Raw genomic sequence first — 11,882 nt, 5'->3', positions numbered from 1 at the left:
GAAGAGTCGTGTCGTTATTTGGATTTAGTTAGATGCAGGGGGAGGTAAAGTCACTAACAGAGATTTACTGCTATGAATCTATGGTAACCAATCTGCCCTCAGTGGCTCTTTGGCTATCTTGTCCTATGTAAGTACGTAGCCGATAAAATGAGGAAGTTCGTTTATTTATTTATTTTTAAAAAAAAATGTTTTTCAAAAACATGTCTGCACAATAATCATAAAGTTAAAGTCCCCCTAAATTCGGGGGCTTAGGGTCATAAGGGCGAAACTACAAAAAATGCTGTTTTGTGTTAAGTACTAATCTGATATCCAAACAAAATATCCTGTTAGTGACAAAAATATGAAACTCATCCGATAAGTAGTTACCTAGATAAATTTGTGTGAAACTACAAATGAAGCGTTTTGTTTAAAGTCAGAAGAATAAAACACCTTTTCATCATTTTGTTAATTTACTAATGTAAGCGCAAGTTAGGGTCATATAGACGAAAGCGTAGTTTCATATTTTTGTCTCTAAAACATTTTATGCTCTATTAACTGTATTTTTTATTTTCTTTATTTGTTTTCCTTAAAATACAGCATTATTTTTTTAAAACTGTTTTATCATTTATCTCAAAACTGTGTTTTTGTAGTTTCGCCCTTATGACCCTTAACCCCCGAATTGTGAGCATACATACAGTCGTCAACAGGTTCATATAATATATTATTTTATATTTTACCTACATTCAGAATAATTATACATAAAAAACATTACAAATTTATTTATTAATTAAAAATAACACTTGTTTTTATATTCATGAACTTATTAAGGCTTTTTAGGCTGTGTTAAGCCATAGTAATAAACAATAAACAATACATGGCAAAATTAATCAAATTATAGTAACAATAATTATTTATTTTTATAATCATCTTTATCATTCTCTTTTCGCACCTAATGGTGCTTAGGGCACTGCATTGGTACACCAATCGCAGCGTATCTTGATAACTTTTTTCGTTACATGAAGATAAGATGTTCAGCGTTACGCTTCAGGTACCAGTCCAGGGACTATGAAATATTTTGGTGGGAAAACATCATATAAAATAAATTATTCAAATCAACCATGCCGGGAATCGAACCCGAGACATCTTGCTCGGTAGGCAAACGCGTTGACCACGATGCCGACATATTATAGTATTTTTTTATATTTTATTATATTATTACAAATTAAAACTATGAAGGCATTAAATTGATTATTATTTTATGTTAACAATACACTATTTAATTTTTAAAAAATATGTTTTGTGTAAAAAATACGTTTGCTTTTAGTTCTTACTAATGTTTGTACGAGTGGAACTTTATAAATTAATATGATTTCTTTAACTTTTTTTTCATTGTAAAGGAAAAATAAGAAACCTGCTGACAAGCCGGTTTCGCGGTTTAGCGGGTTTCATTATTTTTCCTTTTTTTCTGTTCATGTTTACCTTCTTAAATATATTTTTTTAAAACTTGATCATTAATACAAAAAACTTTTTTTCATCAGCCATACTTAATTACTATGTGGGGTGAGCAGAGAGCATGGACCACCACACGCGTCTACCCTGAGGTACAATCCTAGATTCTTCTACATTTATATATCTTGTCTCGATGCCCTTTGGTTGTGACTTGCTTTTGACGTGACAAGTTCCTTTTTAAAATCTTTATAGACTCCACCCTTAGAAAGTCAATTCCGCTAGATCAAGGAATATACATCTACCCCTCTTAAAAACTTTGCGATCTAGAATATGCTGATGATGCGGTTATAATTCACGGTTCAGCTAGGGATCTTTAGGTCAGTGTAGATAAGCTAAATAGGTCCTCCGCATGCATGGGTTAAAAAATCAATATTCCAAAAACCCATCTACTGTGTAATACTTCATGCCTTGATGCTCAAAGTCCTCTGAATTTGTCAAACCAAATCATCGAAAGGGTCGAGAGTTTCAAATACCTGGGAGTATAAGTTACAGAAAATGGCAGCTTTCAAAAAGAACTGAGAGTGCGGCTTGGAGTAGCGGGCGCCACATTCAATATTATGAAGGCTGTCTGGGGATCGGATATTTACCCAGTGAAAACCAAATGCCGCGCATATAACGCCCGCATAACACTTATTCTACCCTACGGATGCGAATCGTGGCACCTTATTAGGGCCCAAAACAGCAAAATACTGAGTTTTGAGAATAGGTATCTTAGAAGAATCTTGGGTGTGCGGTGGTTTGACTTTGTGAGAAATGAAGTAATAAGAGAACGGACGCAGCAAACTCCGGTGACAACTGTCGCCAAGCGGAGGCAATACGGTTGGCTAGGTCATATACTGCGGATGCCTCCTGATAGCCTTAACCACGCTTGCCTACTTAACAAGGCATCAGGTTTTCTACATCCTGGACGTCCACTGCTGACTGTTTGTCGGCAGTTTATGTCAAAACTTCGGGACGATAACCTGACTTGGGAGGACGCAAAAGAGTTGGCAGCCAATACAGATGCATGGAGGCTCTTTGTGGATACCATAACTCCATAGAGAGTGGACATAGAATGATGACGATGATGATATTTTTTTTATTTATTTATACATCAACGGTTCAAAGAACCTTTTACGAACAAAATTCTACAGAAATAACACAGCAGTGAACAATAATCATGTAGTACATATAAAATATAATAGAAAAATTCAAATCAAACAATTTAATGAACATAAAATATAAAAAAACAAAAAAAAACATTTTGTTAGTTGTGGTCCTGTGGCTAGTGTCTCGGACTCATGGATCAAAGGTCCGTGGTTCGAATACCACTTTACCCAAACCCATTTGCTTATAGTGAGTTATTTACAACTCGTTGAAAATGCCCCTTAAAAATTAAATATTTGGGTAAATCATAAGAACGCAAATATTTATTTTTATTAAAAAAAAAAAGAAAACAATTAACATTAGAAAATTTTATGTTCTAAATATATGTATTACAAAGTAAAACTGGGAGTAATTTTAGGTAAAATAAAATGGTTAGTGTTCAACTAGCTAATATTAAAAAAGAAAAAAACTACATTAGTAATGAACTAATAATAATTTTTTTGGAGCAATATGAAAACTTTAATTATCTAAATAACATCTTTATTTTATCAGTTGTTGGTTGGAAGAAGTTGCCATGTGGCAATAAATCCTCGAATGTATAATCTATATTATGTCCAACACATATTATACATACAGTATAAATTTTTTGTTATTTATTGTCAGAAAAAACTAATTGAATGAAACTATCTGATAATAATTATCAGTAATAAAGTACTAAAGACTATTTTATAATGTCAACAAAACAGATAAAAGAGACATTATTATAAAACCTGTTTTAAGATGGCAGTTTATGTCAGACGGTCTTCGGACCTCGAGAAGAGAGTGTTGCTTCCCACTCACATCATTTAATACCAAGAATACACAGCTGCGCTTAAAACATAACCCCAAAATATTATAATCATCGTATTGTGTTCAAGTTCGGTGCAAAATGTTATTGTTGCTGGTTTTATTTGTGATAATTGTATATTTTTATCAGCGCAATAAAAAAGTGAAAGCACAGTGTGATTATTTACCTGGTCCGGAGACGTATCCATTTTTCGGAAATGGCCTCGAACTATCAGCCGGTGGGCCAGAAGGTTTCTTGTTGTGTTATTACTATGATTGATCATAATATTTACATACCGTGTTTCTGTGATTATTCAATTCTCAATTAGTGCAAAAATGAAATACAGAAGAAAATTAAATTTCAAATTCATTATTATTTTTTAGTAATAGTTTGTTTTTTACTTCATTACTCGCTCGTCGAATAATAAATGATAAATAATAGTGACTAAAAAAATATCTAAAAAAGTATTATTTAAAGGAAAACTTTTCGTCAATTACGATCTGTTTTTTAGTAATAAAGATCACTTTATTATATATTATTTATTGAGATATTTCATATGCATAGTGATTTCAATAGTCATTATTTTTCTTTGGCAAATGAATTGGTGTTTTTTCAGCGTTTATAATAAAAACATTCATAAAAATTATTTTTCAATTTTTGAAATATTTTAACGATCTGAGAAAAAAGCTTTTCATACCAAGCAAGCGTATGAATCGTTAATATATTTTTTTATTCTAGATTATTTTGCAACAATTTGTAGATACTGGGAAAAATATGGCAGTAGATTTCGAATGTTTATAGGAGAAGGATTAGCAGTTATGCTTTCAGATCCTAAAGATGTAGAGGTATGGATCTTTTTTTATTATTTTGAGTAATCATTTTATAACACTAGTCTTACAATTATAAATTTATAGGTGTTTTTTCCTTCAATTTCGTTATTTTTATTTTTATTGTGTCTTTTATTTGTAAAAAAAGACAGGCTTTGATGTCGATGTTTATATTTTGCAGGTTATTTTGACAAGCCAGACTATGATTGAAAAATCAAGACACTACGATCTTTTCAAACCTTGGCTTGGAACAGGTTTACTAACTAGTACAGGTATTTTTTATTACCCAATACAAAACAATAAACACGAATACAAAAATAAATTTGAATGAGATTGTGGTCCCGTGGGTTGTGTCTCGGACTCACAGATCAAAGCTCTGAGGTTCGAACCCCAACCCGATTTATATTTTCTTATAGTGAGTTATTTACAACTTGTTGAACATGGCCCCAAAAATAAAATCTTTGCGTGAATTTTTTGGGCGCAAATATTTCTTGATTATTGATTTTAAAAAAACCCCCAGATTGTACTTACTTTTCTGTCTTTTTCAGGTGAAAAATGGAAGAAGCAAAGAAGAGTGATAACTCCAGCATTTCATTTTAAGATTTTGGATCATTTCGTTCAAGTTTTTGATGATCAGAGTGAAATATTTATAGGTAAACTGAAAATCAATTCAGACAATAACAAAGAGTTTAACATTTACTCCTACATCACTTTATGTGCTTTGGACATCATATGTGGTAAGATTTAATATTGGCATTATAGTTGGCAACAAGATTTTTCATATAATTAATGACACTAAACTTCCTTTAAAATTAAATATCTGTCTTTTCCATAAAAGTATCCATCACAAATCACAGCTTAATCAGAAACATAATTAGTTATTTAATAATTATTGCTTAATAAGGAGTCGCCAGATGATTAAGTAACTCGCCCTAATTAACTAAATTTTCTTTAACCGCTTAACTTAATTTTCTCTAAAACTCAACTTCGTAAATGCGGTCCTGTTTTCCATGCATTCGAATTTGTATTTGGAAATATTTTCAAACTCAAGTTATATTTGACGACGATAATTTTCTAGGGAACTCAGACACTTTTTGGTATTATTTAACTTTAATTTAAAAAATATTTTTGCTTTTAACTGACCTTTTTTCTCTGTTTTGTAGAGTCTGCCATGGGTGTTTCAGTCAACGCTCAACAAGATTCTGAATCAGAATACGTCAAAGCTGTCAAAAAGTTAGTATTACATTCAATGCATGACCAAAATTATATTCCCACGTACTTTACACATTTCTATTATCATTATTTTAGTGCCTGTAACATTATCAATGAGAGAATACGAAGTCCTTTAATGAGAAGTGATAAATTTTTCAAGTTTACCGATGCTTCTAAAGTACTTCAAAAATCATTGGACACCTTGCATGGTTATACCGACTCCATGATACTCCAGAGAAGAAAACTTCTTGAAATATCGAAAGAAAGTTTTTCGTCGTATATTGAGGATACAGAAGACAATATTTACGGTAACGAATCTTGATTATTTTAAATAATATAACTTAGTTGTCTTTCATAATATGGTCATTTTCGTTTTTCAATCAGGTTGCGCAATTTTAACTATTAGAAATAAAAGTATCTCAAGATGTTAATATTGTTTATTTGCTGATTTTTCAATTCGTAGGTGCAAAAAAGAAAATGGCTTTCCTTGACTTACTTCTTCTCTCAACAGTGGAAGGTAGACCTTTATCTGATTTGGAAATACGTGAAGAAGTTGACACTTTTCTGTTTGAGGTAATTATTATTATAAATTTGTTACAATTGTATTATTTTGTTAAATCAGCGTGATACCTGGCTACAAGTATCAGATAGAAAGCGGTCTAATAGTGATTACAGATTGAATTGATAAAAATGTGGTCTTTACCATCCTTAGCCTGTCAATCCCGCCACACATCCATATATCTGGGATAAGATTATATATCTTTGAACCACTGTAGTATTTTTGCATTTAAACCAACAAAATATTAACTGCTCTCTGTAGAATTAGATCAGTATTATAATTATTTATCTTAATAATCTAACAATAATTTTACAGGGACACGATACTGTTTCTTCCGCAATTGGTTTCGCCATTTACGTTTTATCGAAACACAGGGATATTCAAGAAAAACTTTTCAAAGAACAACTCGAGATATTTACTAATGATTTTTCTAGGCCCATCACTCACAGGTGGATATTTTATGGGTACCTAAAAAATATGGCTTATATATTAGATCTGATGATTCATTTAATTTTTATTTTTTATAGTGATCTACAAAATATGAAATACTTGGAACTTGTTATTAAAGAAACCTTAAGATTGTACCCCTCAGTACCTATAATAGGAAGGAAACTAAATGAAGAAACTATGATAAGTATGTCAATACAAATCAATCAATTCACTTAGCTCGCATAATTCCTATTTTGCAGTGCCTATTCATTGACATTGATATTAAAATATGACATTGTTCTAGTTTTGACAATGTTCGTTTCTAGTTTAAAAGTATCCCCCGTCAATCGTAGGGGATACGTTTTGGACATGGCCGCGATAAGCAAAATTTCGCGATCAACGGTGGATTTTCAAGGAACTACATCGAATATTTTTCAGCTGATTCCATGTCTGCAGTCTGCACTATCTAATTCACCAATCGTTCGCCTAAGCCAGTGGTCGGCAAACTTACGAGTCAAAAGAGCCGAAGAATAGCTGAAAATGAATTAAGATTTCTTCTAAAAGCCATTTTCTTTTGCGTTTTAAACTGTTTCCTCTTGAAAGCCAACGAACCTTATTTTGCAGCAAAGATACTCTCATACGTATTTTCTCTGTATTTCTTTTTCAAATTAGCGATGACAAAGAACTTTACCGACAATTGTGTTGACATGATCACCAAATCCATAACATTGAACATTTCTTTTGGAAATGTTTTCGCACTACGCGCTTCTTGATGAACGCTGCATTTGACAGCATTTGTTATATCCTCAATAATTCAAGAAGCAGTAGTTCTAGAACTTTTCTTTAGGACCCGTAGACGAAATGAATTGAGCCAAAGGTGAAAAATGCGCTGTACGACCCGCACTCGTAAGGCCAAAGAGCCGCATGCAGCTCGAGAGTCGTGGTTTGCTAACCACTGGTAAACCGATCAAAACAACCTTTGTTTGCTTAAAAACATCTCCATTTTCAGATTTTAAATGATCTCAAAATATTTTTATTATGTCTTTTCGTTGCAAAATTGATCGCACAGTAGACTTAGGCAAATTAATATCCTTATATATAACTGCACATTTTCAACCATTTACGATCATTTCGATTATTTTTAATATCTTTTCTAGTCACTTCTTTTTTTTAAATAAATATTTGCGTTCTTATGATTTATCCAAATATTTAATATTGAGTATATATTCAATAACGAGTTGTAAGTAACTCACTATTAGAAAATGGGAATCAAGTTGGGGTAGAGTGGGATTCGAACCACGGACCTTTGATCCGTGAGTCCGAGACACTAGCCACTGGACCACAACCCGACTGGAACACACCACAACACTTACTATCATCATCATCGTCATTCCCTTTCCGCACCTAATGGTGCATAGGGCATTGCATTGGCACCTTGAACGCTTTCAACGCTTACCAGTTCATGGTTTACCTCTTCGTTCTAATACCCAAGACACTCTCTTAATACCCATCCACAATTTCTTTTTCTTATCTAACTCATATAGTGTCCATGCGGCTCGACTGTGGAATCATCTTCCATCCACCATCAAAGATGTTACTACATTATGTCTGTTTAAATCACGTCTGAAGAAACATCTCCCTTCTCTTCCTTAGTCTCTACTCCTTTCTTTTTTCCTCTTTTTTCCTTTTTCCCGTTGAGTAATAGTTTTGAATTAAGGTGATTTATAAACAAATACGTTTATTCCTATTTTTATATATCTCTACTCCTTTCCTTTTTCCTCTTTTTTCCTTTTTCCCGTTGAGTAATAGTTTTGAATTAAGGTGATTTATAAACAAATACGTTTATTCCTATTTTTATATATCTTTAGCTTTTTAATATTTATTTTCTATTGAATATGTTTTGTAACTTGAACTATAAAAATAAAACTTTTATTTTATTGGTTGGTTGGAAGAAATTGCCATTTGGCAATAAGCCCGCCAATGTACAAATAACACTATGTACAAAAAATTAAAAAAATAAATATTTTTTGTTACATTAACGTACAATTATCATTTTCTCGCTTCAGGTACCAGTCCAGTGACTATGAAATATTTTTAGTGTAAAAACACCCTTTTGCACGGTAGGCAAACGCGCTGACCATTTCACCACGAGGCCGACACTTACGCTTACTATACATTGCGAAAAATATCGCGTTATAACAAATCCGCACTCGCTAGGGTCGCGATCAACGAGGGTTACCTACCTGAATAACATCCTTTTATTAAGGTGATTCCAAACGAGAATGTGGAACTAATTATTCATAGATGACGCCTTTATCATTTTTTATTGAAAAGTGTTATTTTTACGTTTATTTTTAATGGAAATTTTACAAAACTTGGTTTGCATAAGAAGAAGCATTATACTAGATTAGTTGTAACAAATACCATAACAATATAATCAAGGTCCTTTTTATAAAATGGTGTAGAAAACAAAAATTAAGATAAATAATCACCTTAATAAATGTATGCCCTTCTTAAATATAAACCTCCCAAAACGTAAATCTAGGTGCAATTGCACTTAGAATATTTATATACATTAGTTTGAACCTAATTGTACCTCATATTGTAAAATTGAATCTACAAATGAAAAAAATAAAATAAACCATGGTATCTCGTTTTAAAAATACATGTAGCGTATTCGCAAATAGTTATTTTAGTTACTACATTAAGTAGGTATATCTATAATATATATTAATCTACTGACTTCACTTTTTAGATGATATGCGTCTACCCAAAAACACTTCTTTGGTAATTCTATGCTACAGTATGAACAGAAATCCCGAGGTATTCCCAGATCCAGAGAAATTTAAACCAGAAAGATTTACAATGGAGGAATCTAACAAAAGAAGTCCATTTTCTAGCGTTTTCTTCAGCGCTGGTCCAAGAAATTGCATCGGTAAAAGTATTTTATTATAAAAAATAAATTTCTCATAGTATCAATAATGTAGTGGGAAAATCAATTGGTGTAAAAATCCAGTGGCCTATGCACCATCGGGTGACTATGAGAATTATGATTATAAGTAATGACGAATCATATTTTTTTAATCGAGGGACAATTTTTGTCATGTTACTGCCATCTACCCAATTAAACTTAAACTAAATAAAATTCTGGTTTAGTGCAAAATACAACCATTAAATGATATTGTTTCAAGTTTAAAAATATAGATGTCAGTTTAGTAAAATAATAATTATTTTATTCCAGAATTGATATTATTTTTTTAATTATGTATTTTAAATACCTGCTTACTACTAATACTATCGATTATTTGATTACAGATTGTCAGGTAAATTTACATTCAACCTTTTCTTTGATACGGTTTATAAAATGTTAGAATTTATTAAAAACGATGAAAATCAAACTCCATTATTTTCTTATTTTTTAGGTCAAAAATTTGCTATGCTCGAGATAAAATCTACGCTCTCCAAACTCATCAGAAACTTTGTGATTTGGCCTACTGATGAAAAACTCGTTCTATCGGCAGACATCATATTGAAATCTGTTAATGGGATCAAAGTTCGACTAACATCAAGAAAATAAAATCCGCTGTAACAAAAACTTTGACTTAAAAATATAAATGTGAATCTAATATTATATATTAAAAAAAAAGTTTTTTAATAAGATTTTCGTAAAAAAAATAAAAAATAGGTAGGTACTTCTACACCGTTAGTTATAAATAATAATTATTTAACATAGTAGTCAACGAATATACATGCACAAATATAGGCAGAATAGTTAATGTTACACAGTGTACAAAGTGGCCACTCAAACTAGCTAACAAATTATCATAAGCCCTGTAGATGCCATGACTTCTCAATTTTCTTCTCTAAAATGTTCTTCATCTCTGTTGTAATATGTTAATATTATGTGCAACGTACAAAGAACCATTTTCGTAATATAATATCTCACATTTTCGTAATATGTAGCTTTGAAACAAGTTGGTTATAATAAGTTTACAAAAACTCAACGTTTTTATTTTTATTTTGATAAAATCAAATTTAGTTCTTCTAACACATTTAAATAAAATATAAAAAAATTATAAAACCTTGAGAAAATAATTTTATAGACTTCTACTACTCGTCCGGTTGGAGATATTACTTTGCACACTGAAACTCGTAACATAAGATACATATATATTATTTTCTTGTCGAAAAGATTACATTCTCCATCTTGGCTAAAATATCTGTCAATTGACTTTTATAAATTTCATTATCATGTAGTGAAGGTATTACCCGTGGAAATCGTGATTTGTTTTAATGCGAAAGGTTTCTGTTGTACCTAATTTCCGGTAAGACACAAAATATGCGGTCATTTTTAGCGAAATGCTTATTTAAAAAATACATATTGACACAGTGGAGACGGGGAATATACCCAAGAATGAAAAACAAAGCCATGGCTTACACACGGTTGACTGGGACAAAGTATCAGGTTCACGACGTCATAGGCGTCCGCAGTTGACGCCATATGCTCCGACTAGAGAAAGACATAGAATGATAATGATTACACACTGTGTTACATTCATCATTCTGCCCATGTTTGAACATCCATATTTTTAAAATTCTTCCTGTTTTAACTTTTAAGAAGTATTGAAACTTTTATTATTATGGGTAAGATTCATATCGTAGAATCATTTAAGCTATCAGGCAGCGCCTAAAAACAATTTTTAATATTTTTTTAATATTTTTTTTAATATTTCTTTTGAGACCAGTTGACGTTATCAACTTATTTGTAAATAGAACCTGCAATATGTGTAATCATAAATTTAATTGTACTGATATTAATGACGTATCTTTAACCTCCTTTAAAAATGAAATTAAAAAAAAAACAACAAGTTATGATGTTGCGCCTGGAATCCGCAGCCTATATTTATTTATTTATTTCACATAAACATTTATATTTTTTCTTTTCTATATGAACACCTCACTGAGCATAAACCGTGTCGAGGCATTCATTTACATTATTTTAATATTATGTTCTAGTGCATAATAAATAAATATAATATAATAAATAACACTGTATGGATATTTATTTATTTATTTATTTCATTTTATTTGGGATTTTTACAGCTATTACATAAACAAAATAATTAGAAAAATCTTAACAATACTAAAGCCAATTAAAAAAATCCACGGTAAATATAATGACACATAATATATAAGAAAAGAAGTTTAGTAATTGTATTTGTGTGACGTTTGTATTCATGTGTATGTGAATGTGTGTATGCGTGAATGAATGAGGGAGAGGATACATGTGCGTGTGGGAATGAAAGAGGGAGAGGGTGCGTTTGTATGGGTGCGTAAGTATGAAAATAGTATATTTGCTTAAAACTTGTAAATTGTATTAAAAATGGTACAATAAAGAGCTTAGTAAAAAGTTTAAAAAAAAATATATAAACATAAAATATAAATAGCAGACATG

The 11,882-nt window shown here is 31.2% G+C and overlaps 1 protein-coding gene across 1 annotated transcript; it reads left to right on the top strand.

Annotated features, from left to right (window-relative positions):
* The first annotated feature begins 3,359 nt into the window (after positions 1-3,359).
* On the top strand, positions 3,360-10,006 carry LOC148280582 (cytochrome P450 4C1-like). Its single transcript, XM_088228163.1, has 11 exons — positions 3,360-3,650; positions 4,139-4,245; positions 4,409-4,499; positions 4,776-4,964; positions 5,391-5,460; positions 5,536-5,747; positions 5,903-6,012; positions 6,314-6,447; positions 6,526-6,632; positions 9,183-9,362; positions 9,850-10,006. Exons 1-11 carry the CDS (start codon positions 3,503-3,505, stop codon positions 10,002-10,004), a joined length of 1,503 nt encoding a protein of 500 aa, XP_088084289.1. The 5' UTR covers positions 3,360-3,502; the 3' UTR covers positions 10,005-10,006.
* Positions 10,007-11,882: the final 1,876 nt, after the last annotated feature.

This window comes from Micrasema longulum, unplaced genomic scaffold, assembly GCF_059751315.1.
Source record: "Micrasema longulum isolate JH-2025_06_02 unplaced genomic scaffold, ASM5975131v1 h1tg000566l, whole genome shotgun sequence".
NCBI lineage: Eukaryota > Metazoa > Arthropoda > Insecta > Trichoptera > Brachycentridae > Micrasema > Micrasema longulum.
The sequence above is the reverse complement of the archived record's forward strand: the minus strand, read 5'-3'. Positions and strand labels throughout refer to the sequence as shown.